This window comes from Python bivittatus, unplaced genomic scaffold (genome assembly GCF_059951505.1).
Source record: "Python bivittatus isolate LINGU-HERP-01145 unplaced genomic scaffold, Pbiv_v1 ctg000020_np1212, whole genome shotgun sequence".
NCBI lineage: Eukaryota > Metazoa > Chordata > Lepidosauria > Squamata > Pythonidae > Python > Python bivittatus.
Window position 1 is genome coordinate 37,265,278 of NW_028277030.1, and position 26,383 is coordinate 37,291,660.

Genomic DNA, 26,383 nt, shown 5'->3' on the forward strand with positions numbered 1-26,383 from the left:
CTTACAGCATGGTATTCCTTTTTCCTTGCTATATTTGTGTTTCTTTCACTCCAGTCATGTGCGACTTCCTCCTCTTCTTTTTCATTCAACCATATAAGTTCCCGAGTGGCACGTGATACAAAATTGTGAAGGGTATCAAGGTGTCTTTCCTGATTTCTTGATGTATTCTTGAAAAGACCCCAAAAAAAGAGTTTGATTTTGCTTATATTATCAAGGAACATCCCACTGAAAGCTGGACTTCTAGATAATGATCTTACCAAGAGTTTTGCATATTGGCTCTCCAGTTTGTGCAATTTTTCTGCATAGCTGAGTTTAAGGGGAGCAGTCATTTGAATCTGTATAGAACAAACTGGATTAGAGATTTTTTTTAAAAAAGCCTGCAGACACACAACAGTTAACAGAAGGATTATGCAATTCCTATTATTCATTTAATTAATATAACAAAGGGATCCTTCTTTAAGCCAAGCACAATTATGAAACAAGTTAAAAACTTATGAGTATTTCTAAAATACATACATAGCTACAAGGTGTTTTTTTATGCTGTACCTCACTGATTTTTGCTTCTTTAAGGCTTGATTCAAATTCTTCAATAGCTTTGTGAACATTCTTGTGATTTTCAACATGGCTTTCTACACCTGGCAAATCTGAACCCCATTCAGCCCGATCAAGTTGCACCTGGTAAGTGGAAGTTAAGAATTAAACTTGATCCATCAAATAAATAAGAAAAATGATTAAGTGCAAATGAAAATCATACATGTAAAGATGTTACCTGCATTTCATCTACCCATCTTAAAAGGTCCTGGACAAATTTCATATTGACTTCTTCTTCTGTTAAATTCTGATCAATAAAAGCTGATTTCATCAGGGGTTTTCGGATCTGTGTCAATTTGAGTGTTTGCAGTGCACCTGTGTCAACTCCAGTTATGTAGCTTTGAATTAACCGTGGTGGGAAACCTGGAGTATATGCTGGGGTGATGGTTGGAGTCAGTCTTGGGGGAAAACCTGATGTCAGACTGGATGAGGTCAAAGAGGGGGATAAACCCTGATTCAGTCCAGAGTTTAAATTAGGGCTTAGGTTTGGTGCAAATCCTGAGTTTAAACTTTGTGTTATTCCTGATATCATCATCTTGGTCTGTTCTGTTGTCAGTATTCTCCCCTTGTTGTAGACAGAGGAACACTCTGCTTTTAAGGCCATAAGGTCATCTCGGAGTTTTGCAACCCTGTATTAAAGCACAGAAAAGCATTCACCATAGAAATTGAGTAGATATTGCCTCAAAATTTTCACGAACAACATCTGTCAAAAACAACAATGGAAATCAGAATTAAATAATTAAATTATCATAATAGAGGAGTTAAATCCATTTATTCCAGTAAACCCTTTTATAAACTGATTCTTGCATTCATGGTGTGATGGTAATAAGGCCATAAAATGTTGAACTGTATGTATTTGGATATAAAAAGTCATCATAACAAGACAGAATTGATTTTGAAGACCACAGTAGTTCCTTAACAAAGAATGGAGAGTGAATTTGTTTTAACCTTCTCTTAAAATAAGAGGAATGTGAGAACCAAACAAAATATTGCAGAAGATTTATTATCCCAAACAATAACCCCATATAATCAATTTTGTCTCCATTGCAATTCCTGAATATGCTTGGGAAGCATTCACAAAGCAAGTGTCTTCTCATGTGAAAAAGGCTGCTTGCTTAAGACATCATTCCTGTTTGTGCATCTTTGAGAAGGAAGCGCAAGACAAAAGTGACTGTAAGAACAGGAATCAAACCATATAGCTATTAGAAAAATTCATAGAAAATGCATATTGCATTAAAAAGGCTGTTCTGCATAGTGGTAGCAATATTAATCTTGACACTTTTAACACTTGACAGTAAGGTAGACAACCTATGTCACATGAGCCACATATGGCCCCTGGAAATCATCCAATGTAGGCTAAGCCCTCCCTAGCATGAGGTCTCAGCTTGGTAGGCTGTAGGGAATGTCTTTTACTGAGAAGAAAGGGGAATGGGAGTTTTTTTTTTCCCCCATCCAGCAAAAGGACTGATAATGGCAGTGATCCTGCTGGTACTGGACTGTCCTAGGATCTGATGTAGATGTTACAACCAAAAAGTTGTCCAATCCTGATTTACAGAAGCAGACATTTGGCATTCATTATATATGTTGCTATAACTGGCAGTATCTCATAAAAGTAGCCAAAGACATTGCTAGATACATATATAGGATATCCTAAACAATACTTATTGCTATATGATACAAAGAGTCCTCTTACCCTGAACCACAGGGCAGCTGAAGGGACTTCAGAGATCAGATTTTAAAGCAGAATTATCTATGCACTACTCTTGAAATCATCCTCTAGCTCAAGCATAAATTAATGGATATCCTAATTAAAATCAAAATTAGCAGTGCTTAAATAAATTGTTCAAACGACTTGAACACAGACCTAAGTAAGCCAAACCAATTTCTGTTAAAGTTGCACACACTGCCAGGGGTAGCATAGTCACGGGCATGATATAAGCTAGGAGCTCCTATTCCTAAGTAGCAACCTTAATTATGTACCTCTGGACTAACTGATCCGCCTGATAATATTTTCCATCAGTAAGAATCTGGGCATCCATAACTTGTTGGCGGAGAAGATTCTCACACTCAAGTAGATAGCCTGCAATCTCAGCTTCATTCTGGAACTGCAGACCTGCTTCTAATCGTTTTCTATCCTAAATTAAAACAAAATCAAATTCAGACATGTATTTAACTGGAAAATAAGCTCATTATGAGGTACTTATGTTCTTCTACAGTATTAACCTTTTTGGAATATACAATAATTATGTTTACTTAGAAGTATTTTAGATGTTTATTTCTGAGAAATATCTTGGAAGATAAAATCAAATTATCATCAGAAATATCTGTAAAAGCTAAATTTTAGACCATCATGTATCAATTATGTCAATCTAAATTTTGAATACATATAGATTGCTCTCTCGAACAGACAAGAGTAGTATAAATAGATAGGTTGCCTATTTAGATAAACAGGTATACATACCTGAACATACAGAACTGTTTTGAAAAGCTACCATAAAATCTCCTATATTAAAATGGTTTGCAAAGGACTGCTTAAGCAGCTGTGATGGCTGATTTTCTGAAATGGATACAAAGGGATGCTTTTTTTTTTTCCCTGCATAAAACATGAGGCAACCAGACTTTCCATTTTTCCAGATGAAAGATAAGTACATCAATTTCATAAGGCAGCTCTCAATGAAAAAAAATAGTACAAGCTCTTACAAGACATTTTCTTGTAGATGACCACAGGTTCCTTGATTTTTGATGTGTTTTCAATTTTAAAAAACCCTCACCCATTCTTGAACTTTAAAAACAAATGTCAAGTTCAGGATATATAGTCAGAACACACTCCATAGTCTTAACTTGAAATATTATTGTCTATAAACATTGATGCACATCTAGCTTTTTAAAAAAACGTTTCTGGCAGATGCAATGTTCCTGAGCATTCTCTACCTCCTCCAAGTTCACTGACAGGCCTTCAAAACTGCAGTGAAGTTATAACAAGCACATATTGTGTCCCTTGAAAAAATGTTTCAGTAGGCTCTGAATATATGTTCAATCCACTACATTTTATACACTGGAATTTTACCCATACAGCTTGGTCCCAATGCCTTATTGACACAGAGGTTGAAGCACTTAATACAGTAGTTTTATATCACTTCAAAATGTTTTTAACACAGAAATGTGGCATAATATGTAAAAGATGTGATGATATTGCTGGCCTATTCATTGCATGCCTGATGAAATATGATGCATTTCTAGGGTACCCCAAGTTGGTTTTGCAGCTATTAATAATTCTGGTAATTCTTCTAATCTTCCAAATAATTCTGAAAAATATTATCACAATTCCTGTTTTAAAAATTCAAACCCTGAGGCCAAGGAGTGTGATTTGTTTGTGGCCACTTGGTAAGTACCTAGTTGTACAAGATCTAAACAAAGATGCTGCCATTCTACTCTTTACCCAATAATCCACATGCATTTTCAATATAGAAAAACAAGTCAGAAATTAGATATTCAAAACTACTTACTGACTGCATAGCATTTCGAGCAAGCATTAGTTTGTCCTCACAACTCAGGCTGTCCCGCTGAACTCTGTTTGCAATTTGCTGCAGCATATCTAACCTAAAGACATCAAAGTTAATACAGGTCCCATAAGGCTGATTACACTTTTTTGTTCATACAAGAAAGTAGTATTAACTGTTACCAAATAAAATTGAGCCAAATTCTGCAACATAATATCAAAACTTACCTGGATCCTTCCATAGGACCACTGCCAAAGCTTATACACGAATTAACAAGGGTTGGACCACAGTTAACAGATACAAAGTTTTCATTGGAATCAATGCTGGTTCGGGTACTAGTGCTATTACTAAACAAAGAATCACTACTCTGGTAGCCATAACTGTTAGCATTCATTTTTCATAGCCAAAAAGCTCCTCCCTCAGTCTGAATCGCTGAAAAAAGCAAAATGTCTGCAAACATACACAGCTCCCAGAAAGAAGTTAGCTTTAAAGGCACTTCCACCATTGCATCCTTAAATAGGCTTCAGCATGAATATTCAAAATCCTGCAAACACTATTCTGATTCCTCTTCAGATTTTGCCTTCAGCTATATATGCCAATGTGGGCTTGGCTTCTCCAGCTTTAAGTGCCTGTACAAGTATGGACTAATCAGAATGATTAGGGCGTTAACATTGAAGGAGAAGTGCCAAATATTTCTATGGAAGTGTCATCCAATCTCAGAAACCTAACTGATATGAGACAGGATAAGAGGACCTTGCTTTTAAAGATCCACGACTCCAAGCTGTAAAAAAGTTGAGCAATAAATATTCATTTTATAGATTTGCAGTATTTTTTTTTAATGAAATGACTCATGATACTCGTATCTGCTTTTACATGGGACACTACTGTAGTGGTCTTTCATCCAGGTCTCTCTCCATTTTGATCCAACTATCCTGCAACATCAGGTGCTTTCAACAATTGCCTATATTACAGCCAAAACAATTAATAGGACCGGCACTACAGCTTGTTCTCTAGCAACTTCCCCTTAAACATTGCACAGACTACCTTGGAGTGAATTAAAGTTAAGAATATGTTTATATATGCTTTTGTTGAATTTAAACAAATTCACTGTGCATTTATTAGGATAAAAAGATCAGAACTATAGGACAATGGTTATTTTTGCAATTAGCTCGTGAGTGGCTGGGCTTGCACACTAATGTCACTTTATTGACTGCTATAATTTTTACTATAAAATGTGGTAGTGAATCCTTTATTTTGACTGTTTGCCATTACGAAGATTTTTGCCAGCACACACAGATGTTCTGATTTCTTGCTGGCAAGGAGTAATCACTTTTGTGTCAAAATTATATCCAGTCCATTAGGATTCTCTTGAGTTTATTATTACCCATATTACAGTTTTCATTTCATTTAGGAAAGTAAGGCTGCTTCTTCCTCATCCTCTTACTTCTTTAACAGCAGATAATTTTATTATGAATCCTATTATTCAACAAGTTCCTGTTCTATAACTGACCCCCAGATTACACTATTGCTTTTCTAAACTGTGAAGACTAGGCTTATCGTATTTGAAAACTATGTTGATAGCAAAGACAGAACAAACTCAAACTCTTTGCTTCCATTTAGTGATCAAATGGATTTTTGCATCCCAAATACAGAATATCTAAAAGACTGGGCTGCCTCACTCTTTAGATTTTGCCCACTAAAGTTACCAAATGTTACTGCAAAGCACTTGGCTACTGAGATATTTTTAACTACTGACTGACTGCGATCCAAATTGCTTAAAGATACCCCCAAACTTTGAGTATCTCCATACTCCGAGAGCCCACACTGACTTTAGTGACGTATTCCATGATGCCAGGATGTTATACATGCCTCTTTTCAAACACAGTTACTGTTTCTCAATTTTTCCCCATAACGGAAGCTCTTTTAGATAAAACAACCCACAAGATGAAAAAGTTGGGCTTAAGAGCACCATGATGAAAAGAAAAAAACAACGCTAAGTTGAAGCACACCACTATTTTCATGAACAGCAGGGATGAGAAACTTCTAGCTGGCCCATCAAATCAATCCATTTTCCCCATAGACCTCAAGCAAGGTCCCTTTCCTCTCTAAGACTCTGCCCACCAAGCCCCTTTCCTACCAATTATAACCACAGACTACCCCCACGTTTCCTTTTTGTTTTCCTAATAAACACAACGTATACTGAGGCAAACCATTAGCATACGAAAGTGGGAGGAATCCCTTTGGTTACCATGCAAAGAAGAAACAAAGCCCTGAATGAATGGGGTAAAGCTTTTGCTCTCCTGCTTATTTAAGCTGGAGGCAAATCTGGAAAAAAGTCAGAGAGATCAGAAAGCAAACTAAAGATTTCTTGGCTGGGTAATCTAAGAGAGAAATGAATACATAGATAAAATACTATTAACTTTATTGTTAAAATCCACAACCAGCCAAAATGTAAAGAGAAAAAATATTTTTCATACAGGAAGAACAGTAATAATAGACGCTTGAGGTGAACGCACCTGCTGTTGAGCATTCAGCCTTTGGCAAATTACTAATCTCTAAACCCTTACTGGTTTACTTTCTACAAAATGGATATTGCAGTAGCAACAGAGATGAGGCATAAGACGGTATCCAGTCTTTGCCTCTGTCTTTTCTCAATTTTCGCTACTTTAAGTAAATCACAGGTCACCCTCTAATTCAGCACTGTTTCCAAAGATGATCAGCTGAACTTTTGGGGGAGGCTCAGAAGCAGGTCATCAGTGCAAAAGAAATCCAATTTTGACTGTGTCCAGCCTGAAGCATTTTTAAGATTTGCATGGTGACATAAGGACACATAATGATGTCAAAATGACATGCCCTTCATGTCATCATGCACATGACAAAATTATGTAATTGTGTTATGATTCTGACTCAAATACTTAAGTAATATAATGCACATATCATATTCCCCACCCCACCCTTACCCTCCACATGAATGCCCATGACCTCAGTATCTGCCCAGTAGAGGGATTCCACTGAAAAAATATTTGCGGAAAGGTTACATTTCATGGCTTTCCCACCCGTAGTAGATTTAGTCCCTCCACATAACTGTAATATTAAAAAATAAAACTGGAGAATTCTGTACATGATAGCATATATTCAGCTCTAAGATTCAAAAGTATGCTGTCCACAAAATGGTGGTTTAACTCTCATGGTTAATGGGAAAGGCTTTAATGGGAAAGTCTGTAAAAGAAGGCGAAAATAGATATAAAGTTCAGTGAGAATTCAATTGCCAGATTGGGAAAAATTTGCAACACTGCTATTTTTTCATGGCACCAAATTAATAAAGGATATAAAATTGTTTTAGATGTCCACACAAAATAAGAAAAGATCTGCTATAAATCATAACTTTTGAGAGCCAAGGGTCATACATAAGATTTCTGATGAGTGTGGTAACCAGTGAAATGGTCAAGGCTATTGTCTCATACATTGGCACAGTCAAGATTTTCAATTTTTCTTGAATTGGGATAGATGTAGGGAATTTCATTATTATTTTTACTTGTTAAATTTATTTGGGTGCTTAGGGTACAGCTGTCATGCCTTCTCTGCCTCAGAATAGCGGGGAACATAATGGTTAATTCTCATTAATTATCCAAAAGGCTCCAACAGTGCTGAAAAGGATTCCAAGACTGCATACGGCCCTGGGGAGTCAGCTGTCTGCTTTGGTTTCATGGCACGCAATGTCCTTGGCATCAATAAGAACACCCTTGAGCAGGCACCATGGCACAATGCTCTGATGCAATCTACCAAAACTGTGCTTCCAAGGGACTTTGTCTGCCATCTCCGTTGGGGATCACCATGACTTGGGATAACTGTCCCTTTTTTTAGCTCTCTTAAGGCCAGTACTTCTGAGAAAAAGTAGATGGGAGCCAACTCAATCCCGTAACTACCCTGGGAAATTTGAAAAAAGTATTATCTACTCAAAGGTCTGGATTGAAGCATAAACCCTTGAGAGAATTGTTTAATTGTAAGCAGTGGTTGATAACTGGAATAATTATCCCAATTCTGATGGGCAAAACTTCAGGCAAGATTATAGTTACATACTTGCTATTTCACACAGAACTCTGCATAAGCTCCTTAATAATTATATGAATAAAATTAAGCATAGGTATAGATATTTACTCAATTTAAAAGCAATGTCCAATTAATGAGCTCACCTGACAATTCATTTCTACAAAGGAAACCCTGACTACCTTTGTTTCAAGATTAAAGTGCCTCTGTCTATTATGTATTACATCTTACTGAGCATTTTCAAACCCGGCAGGGAAACGTGCCTGTAAAACAAATAATCAACATACCTTTCAACTTCTGGTCGGAGCATTTTCTCTCTTTCCAGCATAGCAATAATTAGCTTCCCCCATTCTTTTTCAATGTCATTTGGGTGGTAGCCTTGAGGAAGCTTGATACGCCCAAATTCAATCCAAACCTTTGAAGGCAAGGAATAATTGTGTAAAACTGAGAACCCAAACACAGCATAAAAGTGAGAAATAAATCCAGCATGCACCAGTCCATACAATATAGCTTACCTCTAATAATTTGTATAGATGTTTGATTTTTGATTTGTCTATCTCCTTTGGTGGAATTTCTGTTTCTTTAAATTGTAAATATTGGTTATAAAGTGCCTAAAGGAAAACAAACATTATACTATTTATTTAGATATTCTAGTCTAAGGCTTACAAAAAACTTGTCATGCCCATCACTCTGAAACCAAATGTCCTAATTTACTCAGTACCAAGAAGAAAACACATGGATTTACAAGAAAAAGGAGAATTAAACCGTATGTCTCCCATTCAGCTTTCCCTTGGCATCCGCGCGCTTTAAGGCAAAGGTTAACTTAACTCTTCCACCCGCAGCTGTTCATGGATGCAATCCACATAGTATGTGCCAGGTAATGCTGCACAGAATTCAGTTCGATGTCTCTTTTATGAGCAGGACTAGAATCCAAACCACTAAATTTGTGTTAGCTGTGGCAGTGGCTTGCGCAGCCTCAGATTAAAATGCATCCTAGTGCCTCCAAGCCAGGGAGATGCCCTTTATTGCTTAATATTTATATGAACACTGTGTTCAGATTTGTGGCTCCTTCCCAAGATTCTAATATCTAAAATCACACTATTATTTTACGTAGCTGACCAGGAATCCAGTTTTTCCACTGCCATGTGAGTAAAAGTAGATTGATAGGGAACATGTGATAAGGACAGAAGATAATCCATTAGTGGATTATCACACATAAAATTTCTGTTTGTAGAAAAATAACATGAGAGGGAGAAGAAATCTAACCTGACATTCTCTCTGACATAAGAGCTTCCAGTATTTTTTACATCAAGGGACATGCAACACTGCAAACTATGCCAATGCTTAAGTTCCCAGAAGAGCTGTACTAGGCAAATTTAATTAACTGTCTCCAGTGCCCATTCTCTATTATGTAGTCTGATTGCTAGCAATGAGACACAGGGTTGAGCGTCAGAAGCAGAGCTGAGTTTGGGCAGATTCTGCCTTTGGAAAAGGGCAGAGCCTTCTTGAATCAAGTATTTTAAGCTCCAGCAGTGCAATTGATTTGTGTAATTTAAAGGGCATGGGAGTTTTGTGGATCACTGTAAATGAATAGGTGATTACTTTAAAGGCGTATTATCTAATATACTTTAAAAACTGCATTTTGGCAAGATAAACACATGAAAAAAATCACCTTAAGTTCCACAGGATTGTTTGGAAATGCTCTGTCAACCATTATTGTGGCATGGTGCCTAATCCATTGGATGAGGTAGTTCACCATATTCTGGTATTCAATCCACTTGACTTCAACATCCTAAAAGAAGCAATACAATAGTACACCAATTGTGAAGATATTGTTTATCAGTTGTATCTGTAGCATTAGACACCTATATCTAAGCAACTAATCAACTCGGTTCAACTCAGTTGAAACAGAGCCTGACAACTGCTATGACTCCTCTGCCCTCATTACTTCCACCCATGGGTATGCAAAGAGTCCAATACATCTGAAGGTCATCAGGTTGGGAAACGGTGGCCTTAAATAATTCTCAGGTCCCAATCCTAAAGTAACAGCAAAAGTCACTATTTAAATTGGCAAAGTCCCTTTCCCAACAATTTTTGAGTAACATTTTAGAAACTGGATCTGGCAGGCCTATGCCTCTTTGGCTCCTGGTTCAAATTCTCCTCCTCTCCTGCACTCACTGTGAGATTTTACCCACTCTTAAGTTCCCCTTAACAGCACCTCTCTCTATGTACTTGCAACCTACAGTGGTACCTCGGGTTACGAACGCCTCTGTTAACGAACTTTTCGGGTTATGATCAGCTCCGGCCGCAAAAATTTACCTCGGTTTGTGAACTCCGCCTCGGGGTACAAACAGGATACGCAGCCATTTTCCCTCCCGTGACACGATCCGTGGCCATTTTTCTGCCCCTGACACGTGGTCCACGGCCATTTTCCGCCCGACACGTGGTCCGCGGCCATTTTCCCGCCCAACACGTGGTCTGCTGCCATTTTCCCACCCCTGACACGTGGTCCGCGGCCATTTTCCGCCCGACACGTGGTCCGCGGCCATTTTCCCGCCCCTGACACATGGTCCGCGGCCATTTTACGCCCGACACGTGGTCCACGGCCATTTTTCCGCCCCTGACACGTGGTCCGCGGCCATTTTCCTCCCCTGACATGTGGTGGTAGGGAGGGGGACTCTCCCTCCAAGCAATAGCCGCCTCCCTGTCCTCCACGCCAGAATGGATTACATTGAACCTTATGGGGAAATTTGCTTTGGGTTGCGACCAATTCGGGGTGCAACAAGAGTCACGGAACTAATTAAGTTCGTAAACCGAGGTTCCACTGTATATGTTTTTCTGTTATCTGATTTTAGTTCTTATCTACTGTTCACCTGACTCTTAGCTTGTGCTCCTAGCACTTCCCTTGTTAACTCTGAGAAACAGCCCATCCTTACCATAAGCATTATAGTTTTTTCTGAGGGCCTCTTCTATTTGTTCTCTTACTTTTTCCTTCTTTTACCTTTTTTCCCCCTCAGCGACCTGTTTTTGACTACATATCTCTGCCTCTACCACATTAGGCTTTTATGCTTTCTTTCCACACAAGGCCATGGACTTTGAAGAAGAGGTCCAAAAAGTTGCTCATAAATACATTTGTGCAGAGTTGCCAATTTCATGAAATACTTTAGTCAGCATCATGTCCGTGAGGGCTCATTTCAAAATGCCCTGCTCAACAGTTAAATATCAGGTAAACCCAACAGAACAAGGTAAGATCTGAAAAAAGAAGTGAATTCACCTTCTATGCATGGAGGAAGTACATCCAAAAGGAGAGGTCTCACTTCTTAGTATTTTCATTCTGTGACCTCTTCTTGTTCAAGTTATTCTCTATAAGTAACTAGCACTATATAAGTTTTCAATCCCAACCAAACTGCCACACTCCTTAACTTTACATAATGTTTTAACATTTCTGACCAAAAATTGTTCTGAGTGTATAAAACTAGTTTCTTACTTACATGTGCACTGATGCCTTCACCACCTTCAGGTATTTTGGGAAATGCATCATAAAGTGATGATACATAAGTGATTACTGATTTCTCATCTGGCGAGGAGACATCAACATCTAAAATGTACATGTGGACATAGGCAATGTTTACAATACAAATATCATAACATCAAGCTTCCAACGCTTTCTAAAGCTGGCCAATCAACGGTATTTCGATTCATTAACTCACCTTCAGGATCCAAAAGCCTGGCAACTCCAAGTTTTTCAGCTGCAAAAAAAGCATGCTCTAAATTTGCAAGGTTGCTTTGAACAGCAACAGTATTCATGTCTACCAGGTCCGGCCTGTAAAACACAACAATTAATCTGCCTTTAGAAGACAATATGTGAACAGTAATCTTCATTTATTTCAGAAGACTAGACGTGTTATTTATGTATGTATGTATGTATGTATGTATGTATGTATGTATGTATGTATGTAATCTCTGCCCATCTCCCCTTAATGGGGGACTCGGGATGGTTCACAAAATCCATTAAAACAATAAATATATAAAACATAAAAACTATACAAAACATTACCAAACAAGAAAAGTCCAAGAGGCTGATGGTTACTAGAGCTGCAGACGAAATTATTAAATTAAAAAATAAAATTAAAATATAAAAATTAAAAACAAATTTAAAAAAATTACAAAGGAAATGATGAAGGCTGTTGCTTCAAGGGAAATTGGCCCTACATTTCAGCCTTTCAGCTCCCAGACAGAATTTTCCCTCAGAACAAAAATGACTTGGAGATAGTTTTTTATCAAAGGAGGAACGGAAATCTCCAGTCTTTTACAGAGGGAAGTCACTAGATAGAGATCAGAATCTCTTCTCTCTCTGAAACACTGACTCTGGATATCTTACAATTACCAAGAAGTGGCTTCACCCTCTCCTGCCTTTTCTAGATGGGAAAAGCAAGTGGTGGGCACCATTTTGAGGATGGGATGGTTCAAAAAAGGAACTTGAAACTACATCTCCTGATGAACTTGTCTCACTCTAGTGAAACCCCTGCTTCATCATGCTTGCCAACTTTTATCTATATCTTTCATGTTTTATTGATTTTACTGTAATTTCTTTGATTGATGTGAGCCACCCAGAGTTGTTGTCAGGTGGCATAGAAGTTGTTGTTGTTGTTGTTCATAGCTTCAGGGAAAGGGCTTTCCCTGAGTTTCCACAGGCCAGATGGGAAGGCCTAAAGAACAGTTTCAGCCTAGTGAACAAAGGTTCCCCATGTGCTATAGTGGATGCCTTGGTTTATTTTAAGCTATTTTTATTCTTTAGTAAGCTCCTCACCCTACTGCAACAAGGGGTGAAACTCACTGGGATATTTTGCATTATATACTAAGTATTAATCATTTCGCAGGATATTATTATAAGGGCAAACAGGTGGCCTACTTTTTAACTTCACTGCATACATGTTGTCTTCTTATTACAGTTAATGAGCCTGGCAACAACAATTTCAAAAGAAAAACAGCCGCAGCAAAGAAAAAAACTGAAATACAAAGAAATCCATTGCTTTTCTCCTCATATCCTCCATTTACATAAATCATGTTAAGGCCTCACTCCTATCAAAGGCACAAAAGCGAAATCATTATTTAAACCTAATATCTCATGATTTCACATACTCTTTTACAAAATATATGATAAAGGTATCTCTTCCAGTGTGCTATGTACTGTACTACTGTTCATTCACTGGTATTGAATGAACTGGCACTGCTTAGTCACTCACACCTTAGTCACCGCCTGACTGAATTATTGCAAGACACTCTACGTGGGGCTGCCCTTGAAGACCATCCAGAAGCTTCAGTTGGTCCAGAATACAGCAGGTGGGTAGTTATGGTCACAGCTCATTATGCTCATGTGACACCACTACTCTATGGGCTGTACAGTACTGGCTCCCAATAGGCTTTTGCACGCAATTCAAGGTGTTGGTTATCACCTTTAAAGCCCTACATGGCATAGGACTTGGCCGCTGGCGAGACTGCCTGCTCCCAAGAGTATCTGCCTGCTCCACACGTTCCCATAGGTAAGACATGCTCCAGGTTAAACACTGCCATCTTATGGGACCTAGGAAGTGTTTTTTCTTGTGCTCTGGAACAAACTTATGACAGGCCCCAACTCTGCTTGCCTTTAGAAAAGCAGTGAAGACCTGGCCTGGCTTTTTCCCCAGGCATTTGGGTCCAGTTGGTTGTTTTAATTATCTTATTTGGTTCGCCATTTTATATTTTGGCTTATTTCTAATGATGTATGGTTTGTTTTTTTGCTGAATTGTTCATTTTCATTGTACAGTGCCCAGAGTTATACTATTTGAGTTGGATGGCCTTATAAATACTTGAAATCAATCAATAAATAGATATATTTTTGTTAACCCTATTTTGTTACTTTTTTGTTTTATTTTTATAATTTTTATTAGGTCCCTAAATAATACTATTTTATAACGTTACTCCATCAGCAGCAGTAGTACTACATCCTACAGGTCGCTAGCTAGATTTCTTGCTGTATTAAATTGGACTTACTCACATGTATGTGGGTCAGGAATGAGGCCTTAAAGATTCAAAAGATTCCTTTTTTAACTGCTACTGCTACCTCCCTAGATTGATTCCATGAAGCTTATCACCTGATATAAGAAATACAGCAGGATACAGGCAATAGAAGTATGAAAAAGTTATGAAGACAACAAGAAAAAAGGAATCATTAATAAATCATTTGTTTTCTATAAAAAGAGCTCTGCTCATGCAAAATGAATAGGATTTCATTTTCTCTCTGTCATGTCACTTCCATCTTCTCCCCAAATAAGCTATAGAGAATCCTGACCATCTGGTAGAAGGACACAGGTGGGGGAAATAACCATCAGAAAAAAAGCTAAGACAGGAGTGGAAAACATGATGATGTTTAGATGTTTTGTGTATCTGTAATTCCCACAAGCCTTTGCCACTAGCCATGCTAGCTAGTGATTACAGAAATTGAGGCTTAAGAACACAGTGTTGCCTAAGAATTAAGGAAGTTCAGTTTCCCAGTTCCAGAATGGTTGGGATGATAAATTTTAGCCAGCATCTTCTTCCTAATGATAGTCATCATGCATTTCAGCTAGGACATAGCTAACTTAGCTATAAAATCCCCTTCCCTCCCCCAATTATTAAAGGCATTACCCTAATATTTATTCTTCCTCAGTTTCTGACTGAAGTATGTTTTTGCCATATTTCCTGAAATACTGGAAAACCTCTTCTGATTTTTTAAAAGACAGGACTTCAATCAAAGGTATCAGCAACAAGACCAAGCCCTGCAATTAATAAGCTATTATCCTCAGCCTCTCCAATTTAAACTTAAAAAGTTATTACTTCAACTGATTTAGGAAAACAGTATCTTCCAATGCAACATGCACATAATGAATTATAAAAGAGCATTACAATAATGAACTTGAAAAGGAGGTCTTTTATGCCACTAACAGAGTCATAAAAACAAACAAGGATTTATTTTGCAGCAAAGAAACACTGTGTGAAGCTGCAAAAAGGGGAAAATCTATCTAAAAACATATGGGTATTCTTCTGATTCTGCTGACTTCTGAGGCATTTCACACATGTTGATTGTAATGAAGCAACCTGCGATATGCAAAACACAAACTGATGCCTATTCAGCTGCCAATTTTTCAAAACAAGAAAGGGCAAGTTGTAATATAGGTGCTATTTTTTAGTGGGAAAAATGCCACTACCACATAAGCAAACTACAATGCAGAATGTTTTTCTTTAATTCAAGAAGAGAGAAGCTGAAATTTCCTCTACAATAAAATAAAGTGACTGCAAAGACAACCACATTTGTGCTACACATTTCAAACCTATTATCTCTAGGTCTTGTACCAATAGAAGAGAATATTTGTAGCTCAGGGTTGAACTGAGGAGTTCTTGGGGTTCTCTGAGCTTGGTTGTTTTCTCTGTGCTAGAATGGAATGTGGTTTGCAAAGCAAGGGAATTCCTGGAAGCTTGGTATTCAGACAAGGCAGCCATCAGCAGGCACATAGAGATAAACAACATCTACACACTATTCAAAAGAGACAATAAAAAGGAAATAAAAGACCAGAACATCTCCTCACCAGCAATCACCACCCAAATAAGCAGAGATTAACACCAAGATTATCACCAGACAAACGATCAAGCAGTAAACATTACCCTAATCAAGGAACTACCAAGGGGGAAAAAAAAACACCCCACATCCCCACCAGGACTGGCAGGGCAAGCTACTGTATATAAACAGAGAGCAAACCCTACTCCATTCTAGCACTGAAGATGTTACTTAGCCAGGTAATGAAACATTTGCAAGAAAAAAACCAAGCTCAGAGAACCCCAAGGACTCCTCTAGTCATTGTACGTAATCAAACTCAAATCCACTCTGTAAATTATTCATCTGAATGAATTCATAGGAAAAATGTCCCCAAAAAGGAAAATCAGACAAAAAAACCTTATCTGCCTCCTTCACCTTATTATCAGTACTAATCACCATTTAAAATGTTAATGCTAGTTACAGTTATCTTCAGCCAAGTTTTATAAATAATATAGTACTGCATATCTAAGATGACCCTGGTACCTATCCTAAATGCGTATTTAAAAATCATACACCTGTATATTTATACACAAATGGTATTTTGTGTTAATTATTAAAGCTTTCCAGTTGTGATAAAATACCATGGAATACACATTTATGATGTACTTGTTTTACATATGATAAAAGATGCATTATCCAGTCTTCAATTATAAAAGTATGAGTCATCCTACTGCAGATTTCTCAGTAAACCTACTTCACTACCAGAGAAAATACACGAACTCAAAGAAAGGGAAAGAGAAGGGAGAAAAATTAACAAATTGCCTGTGTTCTGATTGACATATCTGGAATAAGGTATCCTTCCAAATATTGTTTGATTTTGGCACTCTTAAAATTATAGATCATCTAATCACATGGATTAGGAAAATTCAGTACAAAAACAGAATTGAAGAGACTCCATTCTTTCTGGATACCAATCTCCTGATAAGAATTGTACATAATATTCTTCAGTCCTTCTTGGAGACTTGGTTAAGAAATGCTTTTCAAATGAAACTTTCTATAAAATAAACCGTGCACTTACACACGAGCTATTGACTGAATCTCACTGGTACCACACAGATAGATCCAGGTCTGATATACACTGGAAACTGCCATCCAACAGGACTGAATACACACATTAAAATGCATGCAGATAATGCTCTCTCTGACTTACTACACTAATGCTGGTAATATATCTCTCTAGTTTGCAGTACAGTAGTATTCTTTCTAGAATTCTCAGTCTTGTTTCAGTTTCAACTATAACCCTATTTGTTTTTATGTCAATGTGTGCAGGTTAAGCATTTCCCCAGCTTTGGCATATAAAAATAGTTTGTATTCAACTCCAGCTGTTGTCTTCTCTTTAATGAATGAAGCAGTCCAGTAGTTCCAATATCAAATTAAAAATAAGAGAAGATAAAGGATATTATTAATGAGTTTCATAAGGACTCATAACATACAGTACATAGATAGTTCCAAGTGTAATACCCAAGAGGAATTATTACAGTATCACTTGCTAATCTAAATAATAAAAAAGAACAAATGTGTATTTAGACAAAACTTTATTAAAAATTTCCACTGCAGCGTATCAACTGCTTTTTCCACATCTGATGAGAGCACCATTATTAATTTCAATATTATGTTTAATGATCTCTTATAAAACCAGATTGTGTAAAATAGGTAGTCAAAGTTTGGTTGGTTGGTCATTCATTCATTCATTTAAACTACAGACCATCTCAATCACAGATGCAACTCTAGAAAGCTTACAAAATGGAAAAATTAAAATAACAATAACATATAGTAAAAATTACCAAGCATCCTCACTAGGAAAAACAACAAAACAAACCACAGCTGTAAAAAAAAACTTATCAGGGAGCAGGATCAGAATCCACCTTGCCCCAGGGGCTGCTTACATAGACAGATCTTCATAGCTTTGTGGAACCACATCAGAGTTGGGGTCATATGGACTTCAGGGGAAATACTATTCTGTAGGGCAGGTACGGCCACTGAGAAGGCACATCTCCAACATCCTGAAAAATGATACTGCTTTACCAATGACACCTACAGTCAATCCTGCCAGATCTTACTGGATGGGGAGGGACAACCCATAAATATTCAGGCCTTAAGCTATGTAAGACTTTATAGGTGACAACCAACACCTGGAACTGCAGCCAGAAGTCAAATGGTAACTAGTGCAGTTTGCAAAGTACTGGTGTTAAGTGGGCAAAACAAATATGCCTATAACTTCTCACATCCACACATTCTAGAACAGCTGTAGCTTCTGTATGGTCTTCAGGAGTAGCTCCATGCAGAGTGTGTTGCAGTAATCCAAACAGGAGGTGACTAAGACATGAATGACCATAAAAAGGGTCTTCCCATGCAGGCAAGGGTACAGTTGATGTACCAGGTGGATTTGTTCGAAGACCCTCCTGGCCAAAGCCGCCACTTACTCACTGAAACTCCAGCAGGACCCTCAAATTACAAGTTCCACTGAAGGAAGTGTAAACCTATCAAGAAATAAGGATGGAAAATTCCTGTAAAGGAATCCAAAGCCACTTGGTCTTGTCAGGGTTAAACTTAAGCTTGTTGATCCTCATTCAGACCCTATTAGCTTCCAGGCAATGTGCAGTGGTATGTGGGAATGACTTCAGAAGACAGGAGGAAGAGCTGCAGACTAGATAATGGTCAGATAAGAGGCAGCTGAGTCCACATAAGGAATGGGGGCATTGCGAACATCTCAGAAGGGACCCTCCCTAGTTTCTTGGACTGTAAAGGCAAGTGAGGAGAGATGTACTTCAGACTTGCAAGATTCTGTTAATGTAACCTTACAATAAAGTTAGAACTAGTTCTTCTGTGTGTGTTTCTTGTCTGGATTACCTTGCAAGGCTGACCCAAGGGACGGGACTTACACTAAGAGTTGGAAGAGTGTCATGCCCTATGAAACCCTGCAACTGCCAACTGAAACTGACCCCAGAGGAAGGAGAACATTTGTAACACAATGCCCCTGCGATATCATCTGTAATTTACCTGCCAAGATCACTGTTAATATTTTTGCATGACTGTTTAACAAATAAATCGGACAACAGCTTGCATAGTCTGCATAGTCTTTACCAGCCTTCAAAATCAGAAATACATGCTTTACTGGAAGAAGTAGGAAAAGCCTTATTTAAAAAGGCATCATTATAGATCTCCAACAGTATGGGGGCAAAAAAATACAATGTATGTGTGACTGAGATAGCCAACCAGATCAGAATCTTTGCCAGCTTTTATAAATATATCTCATATTTCTGGGAGATGTAAAGGTATGGCTAAATAAGCAACCTGATAACGCGTATAGTTAGGAACAGCTGCATTATATATTTAAAAAATAGTAATTTATTCCTTTGTTACATTTGATTCAGTAATAAACAATAAACAGTAAAAAAAATTTTAAAACGAATTACTGATTGAGTTGGAATCATTATACTCTAAGCACCCTTAATAGTAGAGGTAATATATTGTTACAACTGTTTCATCCAAAAAGGTAGTAATTTACCAGGTCTTTCACTTCACTCCCAACATCATTGCTTGATATATTTAACAAATATATTTCAAACCAATAATACAACCACATATATCATTGGAATTTTTACTAGTAAGTATTCATAGGCAAATATCAATAATATTCAAATACTTCCCTGCAGGCACATTTCTCTCAGGTACAGTAACTCTGTTGGAGAGCAGGTAGGGACAGTAACCAATTCAGACACACCCAGAGCTACGATGTTAATTAAAATAAAGTCTGTTAGGATATACAATATACTATGGGTACAAAGAATACAACTGGTATTGTTTGGTTCAGGTACAATGTCCTGTTCCTATTCTAAGTGAATGTACACATGAATACTCAACTAAAAGCCTAAGTTAACAAAAATAGCCCTGATGTATTTATCAAAGTGCCATAAAGTATAAGTAAATTCTGGGGGAAAACAAAAAACTCCAGAAAACAATAGACTCTAGATTTCAACCCCATATCCTACCAGATTCCACCTGAGGCAACTCAAGTCTTACCTTCAACATTTCATAGCCAGATTTGTTACACATATTCTAAATTCACACCACCTTCAGATCCTACAGTATTTTTTTAAAACCAAAAATGAATAACCTTAGTTGTCTTTATGGACTTCAGGCATCAGTGAAGAGTAGTTATGATGACATAATACAATGGCACAATATTCCCATACTAAGTGCTAATAAAAGTAAAGGTCATTGAACTATATGACTTGGCCATATATTTATATCTTAATAGTCAGATATCAATTTGTTAAACTAAATTCATGAGAAATGCCATTTATTCTAGATAAACTAGTTTTAAGTAAGCTATATGCATAGCTACTTTCAATACATTCAAAATTGTTCTTCACAGCTAGGCATAATAGTGTTCTTAGGATAATGTCTGGCTAGTACTTTACTAAAAAAAAAATAGAAAAGTGAAGTAGGTTGTTTTTTTTTTGGCTTCCATGAATTCAGCCTCATGCCGTAGAAGTTCCATTATTTAGTAAGGTTAGGCAATACTTCCAATTCTATTTTGAAAACGTGCTTCAGAGGGCACATTTGTGTGAACACAGAACCTACTGGCAACTCATTCAAGCAGAATATCCAGGACTGAGTAGCATGAATGCCAATGGGTGCTGCATTCATGTTTCCATGCTCTAAAACATATTTTCAGAATTGAACCCAAAGCACTGCACAGCCCTATTACTTGTCAGCAGAAAAGCCAGGGCTTGGAATGGAAAGTTAAGTGAACATCCAAGTGGTCTAGTTTTCGTTTTGATCGCTGCAATTAGTTAATGCTTATATGGATGAAATATACAACTAGTCCCTGTACTCATAAAGGGTAATAATGGACTAGTAATAGAGACACCCATAAATTTCTCTGGAAGAGAGGAACAACTCAACACACTTAAACACCATGTTCCAACATGCACATTTTTGTTTCTTTTAATACATATGACTGAAAGAGAAATTAAAGCAGTCTTGCCCACCTTTAAGTGAGAGGCTCTATTGTCAGAAATTGTTATCATTCCATTATGTCATGGTGAGTTTGCAGATTAATTATGCAAAAATCAGGCAGGTGAAGCCTATAATACAGGTGTAAGTCCATTTGGTGTAGAGCTAAACCTGCCCTGCACTACATCTGCCTGACTTATTGTGTCATTTTCATAATCCTCAGGTTTTTGATTGAGTCTACCTTGTCCATGAGAAAACAATAATAGCATCTTTCAATCATCGTCATCATCATCATATTTTATTTTTGAAACACAAACTGTAAAATAGGCCACTTTACTTATACCTGTAATGCTGATGGGAGGCAAGAGAGGTTTGTAACAGTAGTCTGCCTGAAGCCATTTAATTAGTATATATCTGAGAAAATCTAAATGGACAAAATGTTCATACTCTTGATTCGTATTCTTTCAAAAAAAATCTCTTTATTTACATTCCTACCTACTATTCGGCACTAGGGGTATCATTATTCCTACCCAACTGATGGGACTTCACCTTTGTCCTCACATAGGGCTCATCCACACAGCCTACATGCCATGATGTGAAAATGCCCCTCTTTCTGTTTACTAGCAGAGCCCCCTCTTGTAGGCAGCCCACTGCTGAGACAGGCTTTAGTCAGTTCAAGGTGTTCTAACATGGAAGCAGTGTTTGCCCTGGGGAAATGGAAGAAGACCTCCCACTCAGACAGCAGACAGTACATGGAAGAAGAGGGCTGGGGAGATATAGTTGGAGACAGCTACCTATTTGTCTGTAATCCCCTGGTAAATGGGACTGCCCCATTCTATCTGATCCCTGGACTTCATGTCCATTTGCCAATGTTGTCTTGGCTACGAAAGAGAGTGGAAGTGTGACTTCTGCAGTCACTTCCTTTTTTTTAAAAAAGGACTGGTATATACAAAGTGAAAATTTATCAGCTTGTCCCTTGGCCAAACATACATACCTGAAAGTGTAACTGAAAGGACTTGGCGCTTGTGCTTTTGCAACTTACACTCCAGGAAATTCTCTTCCTGCTGGTTGCTGCCCTGGCTCCTCAGCTCCTCTTCTCATACAACATTCTTTTTAAAAGTTCATTCCATCGACTACAATGTTCCCTGCTACAGTTATGGCCTCAACATATAGCTCTTCAACACTTATCCATCAGCTGGAACTTGCCTGAACAAATCCAGACAACTGCTAGATGGCAGCCAAGAAACTTCAACTCTTTGCATCAACTTTTTGTTAGTCAATAGGTTGACTGGTCAATAATACTTTTATAATAGTTATGTGGATGTACATGAAACTATTCCACAGCTCAACACCTTTCACACACCAAAACCTCTTTCTTGATCTCTGCTCTCCAAGAACAATTCTGTAGTGGCTGCCCAGTGACCACTACCTTACAGTTGAGAGAGATGAACTCTTTGCTGCCATCTAGTGCCTGTTAGGTCAACAGTTTTGGGGGGAAAAACAGGAAAAATAATTATTGGATGGAGCACAGACTTTACAAGAATCCTGGCATACAGTCTGTATAATTATTGTTGATGGATTTTCCTATGGCTGGTGACATTTGAAATTCAGCCAGGTAAAATCACCAATCATTATCCCTACTTTGTGCCACGGAGAAGTTGTATGGACAACAGCACAGCACGACCACTTTCTAGATATACTATTTGTTAAGGCAAGGTACTGGGTAGCACAATTTATGCTGACAAGATTTCCTTCTGGCTTTGAGACAGGAGGAAAGCATGGTAAAGCTGCTGTCTGAATGAGCCCATAGTCATTAATAGCAACTCAGGGATTTTTACCCCTGCTGTACAAAGCATTCTTCTTTGAAACCTTAAAGCAGCAACATCCAGGCTGTTGCTGCTTTAAGGCTTCAAAGCTTTCTGAAGGACAAGCTTTTTTAAAGGTTGTCTCTGGCTGTCTGCTAGTGTGCATGAAGTCACAATTCCTTCTCTAGTAGTCTCTGTGGAAGTGGTCTTTGCATGTAGACACTACGTAAACAGCCTTTGAAGCATCTGTATGAGCCTTTCAAAGGATGAAGTTGCTTTAATGCTTCAATGCCACTATTTTGCACAACCCTGTTATCTGCAAAGCACTTTTGATATTCAAAGATTTTCCCCTCTCTCTCTCTCAACACACACACACACACAAACACATATAATATACATGCATACAACCATATAAAGTCAGTGCAAAATCTATTTATAGAGAAAAGAAGATAGCCCTTGTGTTTTAACACAACTTACTCATACTAAAGTAAAGAGTGACATGAAAACAACAGCTGAATAAATACTTATTTGAAAAGTTGGCACCAAAAAAAAAAAAAGCATTGTACAAACTAGGAATTTTTGTCCTCAAAATCTAGAAACCATTTAATAAATTTATGTGTCTAGCTGTAACAGCACTAGATAAGTAGAGCTTAAACTAGCAACTAGCGTTTGATCTGCATTGCTATCAAGATACCACTGGTATTTTCCCCAAAACATTAATATAAACAGTATTTTATTTTATTCAATTTAGGCACCACCCAACTCCAAACTGACTCTGGGCAGCTCATAGTAAAACCAAACATGTAGAAAGTACAAGATAAATAGGATTATAAAGGAAAATAAAAAAATGGAGAACAAGATGGCAAGTCCAACCAACAACTTCTACATGTAAAAATGTATCCAACAGAGGCCCCAACCACGCTACCCCAAGACCTGGGAGAACAGCCAGGTCTCTAAGGTTTACCAGAATGCCATCAGGGTGGGAGCCACATAGCTCTCCAGATGAACCTCATTCCAGAGGGCAGTGCCGCAACAGAAAAGGCATATTTACTGAGGCTCAATAGATGACACTGTTTAACTAAGGGATGTAGAACGTGCCAACCCTGCTGGCTCTTACCAGTCAAGCAGACATCACAGAAGATAAGCAGTCCCTTAGATAACCAGGCCCTATACCATGTAGAGGTCATAAGTCATTACCAGCACCTTGAATCACACCCAGAAGCATATTGGTAACCAATGTAGCTCTTGGAATAGGGGTGTCACATAGATACACCAAGGTATGCCCATCACTACCCAGGCCACAGCATTCTGGACCAGCTGAAGCTTTCAGGTGGTCTTCAAGAGCAACCCCACATAGAGCGCATTGCAGTAGTCAAGCTGCAAGGTGACTAGGGCATGAATGACTCTCTGAAGGGCCCCTTGATCCAGGAAGGGGCATGTGGCACACGAAACAGAGTTGTACAAAGTTTTTCCTGGCCACAACTGCCACCTGCTCATCAAGCAGGAGCTGTGAGTCCAGGAGGACCTCCAGGCTGCATACTACTCTTGAATGGGGAAGTGCAACCCCACCCAAAATTAAAGATGGAATATTCCCAGATTCAGGTGGCCTTCATATCCACAGCCATTAGGTCTGGGGAGGATTGAGTTCCTCTCCTTCCAGGCTTATACAGCCCCCAGGCCCTAAGACAGAATATCAATAGGCTCACTTGGCTGGCCAGGGGTTGACAAATATAATTGGATATCATCAGCATAATGATAACACAGAACCCCAAACCTGCAAATGACTTCACCCAGTGGTTTCATGTAGATGTTGAACAAAAGGGAAATCTGTGGTACCCCACAAAGGAAGCTCCTAGGGAGTGACACTCCCCCTCCAAACCAAGAACTAAAACTGGCCCTTAATGAAGGAGGAGAACCAGTTTAAAATGGTGCCACCAACCTCCAACTCCCAGAATTGGTCCAGTAGGATACCATGGTTGACAGTATCAAAAGCTACTGAGAGATCAAGGCTGCATCACTGCTATCCCAGTTTTGCCATAAGTCATCTCCAAATGCAACCAAAGCTGTCTCCATACTAAATCCCAGCCTGAAATCAATTGAAAAGGATTTAGATAATCCACTTGCTCCAGGATCCTCTTTAACTACAGTCTACTTTCTCAACAATGTTCCCTAAAAAGAGAAGGCCAGAGGTACCACCCCCTGCTAGTAAACAGTACCAGGCTTATTCCTAGAAATCCACATTGTAGCAGCAAGTAGAAAGGATTTCTATGTTGCAACATACTGTAATTCCTCTTAAAAGAACAAACAGAACCTAAAGAGTTCTGATGGAATCCAAAGTGCAGCATAAGAAAGTCACAGGCCAGCCTAATGTGATTTTGGGGGAGCAGCTTCAGAAACATGAAAACAAAAATTCCTGCAAAATTGTTGTTAAAGAAGCAGCTGCCTTAACACTGTGATCTGGCCAGAGTTAACTATTTGTAAGTTTTACATACTCCATGTGATATAGATTGGGGTGGGGATGAGGAACCTTCTTTATCAAGGAAATATTTCCTAAATTATCTTCCATTTTATTTTGTTGTTAAACAGTCTCTGGATCAAGATCCATCATGCAGAATGCCAGTTGTACTGTATGGAATCCACTTGACTCAACCTGAAATTTTGTTTCTTTCCTCAGTCTGAAAACTCTAATGCTAAGTGATCCCCTGCAGCAGAGATATAGAAACCTGCCTCTATTCAGTCAAACAAAGCTTACTAAATTTCTCTTCCTGGGCAGAGCTTCTATTTCCCTGCTCCAAGGAAAAGCAAGAATAAGCTGCACGGTAGAAAACAGCAAGCAGAAACTTGAAGATGCACATAATCGCTGCCTTCTTCCTTTCAAATATATCCCACAGCAATCCAAAACTTGACACTTAGTAATATTTTGTTTCTTCCCCATTTGTAGCTAGAGGCAACTGACATGCTGCAGCAAATGTTGGCATCATTGCTTCTCCTATCCTCGAGGAATGTATTCAAGTTAGATCCTGATAGCCTGTAACATGTTTTAACAATTGCCATGGTACAAAGCGTACAGCCCTTGCCTTGTGGGCTGGCATGAAACCAATGTTCCAGACCAAACCTTTGGTATATATGACGTGTTTGCCTTAAAGCAAGACTTGCTTTTTGAAAACTTTCCCCACCTAAAATTCTTTGCCTTGACTTCTGCCACATTTTAATGGATCTGGCAGCTCACACAGCTGTGTTTGCCTCACAAAATCTGGGAAGCATGATCTGCATTTCTGAATAGCTTCTCTTCCTCTTCTTGCGGAGAGCTACTGGTTCTCATCGGAAGCTAAATTTAAAGAGCCAGAGAAAGGTTCTCAACATGAGCAAAGGGCTTTGAATTGATCTCTCATCTACTCAATATAATTGCAAATCTATCCTTAATCTCTGAGTTGGGATTTTTATTATTTGTTTACCACTATAGGTAACATTCCTATCTTTTTCAATAGCCTTCCTGTAATCTCCAGCCAAGTCTAGCGCACAATAGACCAGGTGTGCTTGCTGCTAGCCTGTTTATTATAAGACACATGTGCATTTCGCCTGTGCATTTCCAATTTTCTTTTCTCTTAATTGCTACCCGATACTTTCATGGCTGGTATTTATTGTTTTCATATGGTTTATCTCGCTATTGGCTCAGACATTTCACAAGAACTGGTGAAATGTTCTCCTGAATAAACAAGACATATTCCATTCCACATTCATGAGGATATGTGCATTTCTACAATGCACATAAAACCATTTCAAACTTCCTGCATACAGATTTCAACCTCAAGTGAAAGGAGTAATGAGTAAGTTCAAGTATGAGTAATAGTATTTTTCTGCATTCA

The 26,383-nt window shown here is 38.3% G+C and overlaps 1 protein-coding gene across 23 annotated transcripts in view; it reads right to left on the reverse strand.

The window, feature by feature from the left end:
- The window catches only part of DST (dystonin), a 342,419-nt gene that overhangs the window by 173,029 nt on the left and 143,007 nt on the right, over window positions 1–26,383 (reverse strand). For 22 of the 23 annotated variants that reach the window (XM_025177748.2, XM_088137258.1, XM_088137206.1 and 19 more), the window contains 11 exons: window positions 11,849–11,961; window positions 11,630–11,736; window positions 9,811–9,930; window positions 8,654–8,749; window positions 8,426–8,553; window positions 4,098–4,191; window positions 2,572–2,726; window positions 770–1,220; window positions 547–675; window positions 258–335; window positions 6–167 (listed from right to left, as the gene is read on the reverse strand). In XM_025177748.2, coding sequence (XP_025033516.2) covers window positions 6–167; window positions 258–335; window positions 547–675; window positions 770–1,220; window positions 2,572–2,726; window positions 4,098–4,191; window positions 8,426–8,553; window positions 8,654–8,749; window positions 9,811–9,930; window positions 11,630–11,736; window positions 11,849–11,961 — 1,633 coding nt within the window. Of the gene's footprint in view, window positions 1–5; window positions 168–257; window positions 336–546; window positions 676–769; window positions 1,221–2,571; window positions 2,727–4,097; window positions 4,192–4,318; window positions 4,712–8,425; window positions 8,554–8,653; window positions 8,750–9,810; window positions 9,931–11,629; window positions 11,737–11,848; window positions 11,962–26,383 lie in introns of those variants that run through there. The other variant, XM_088137313.1, reaches the window with a different exon arrangement.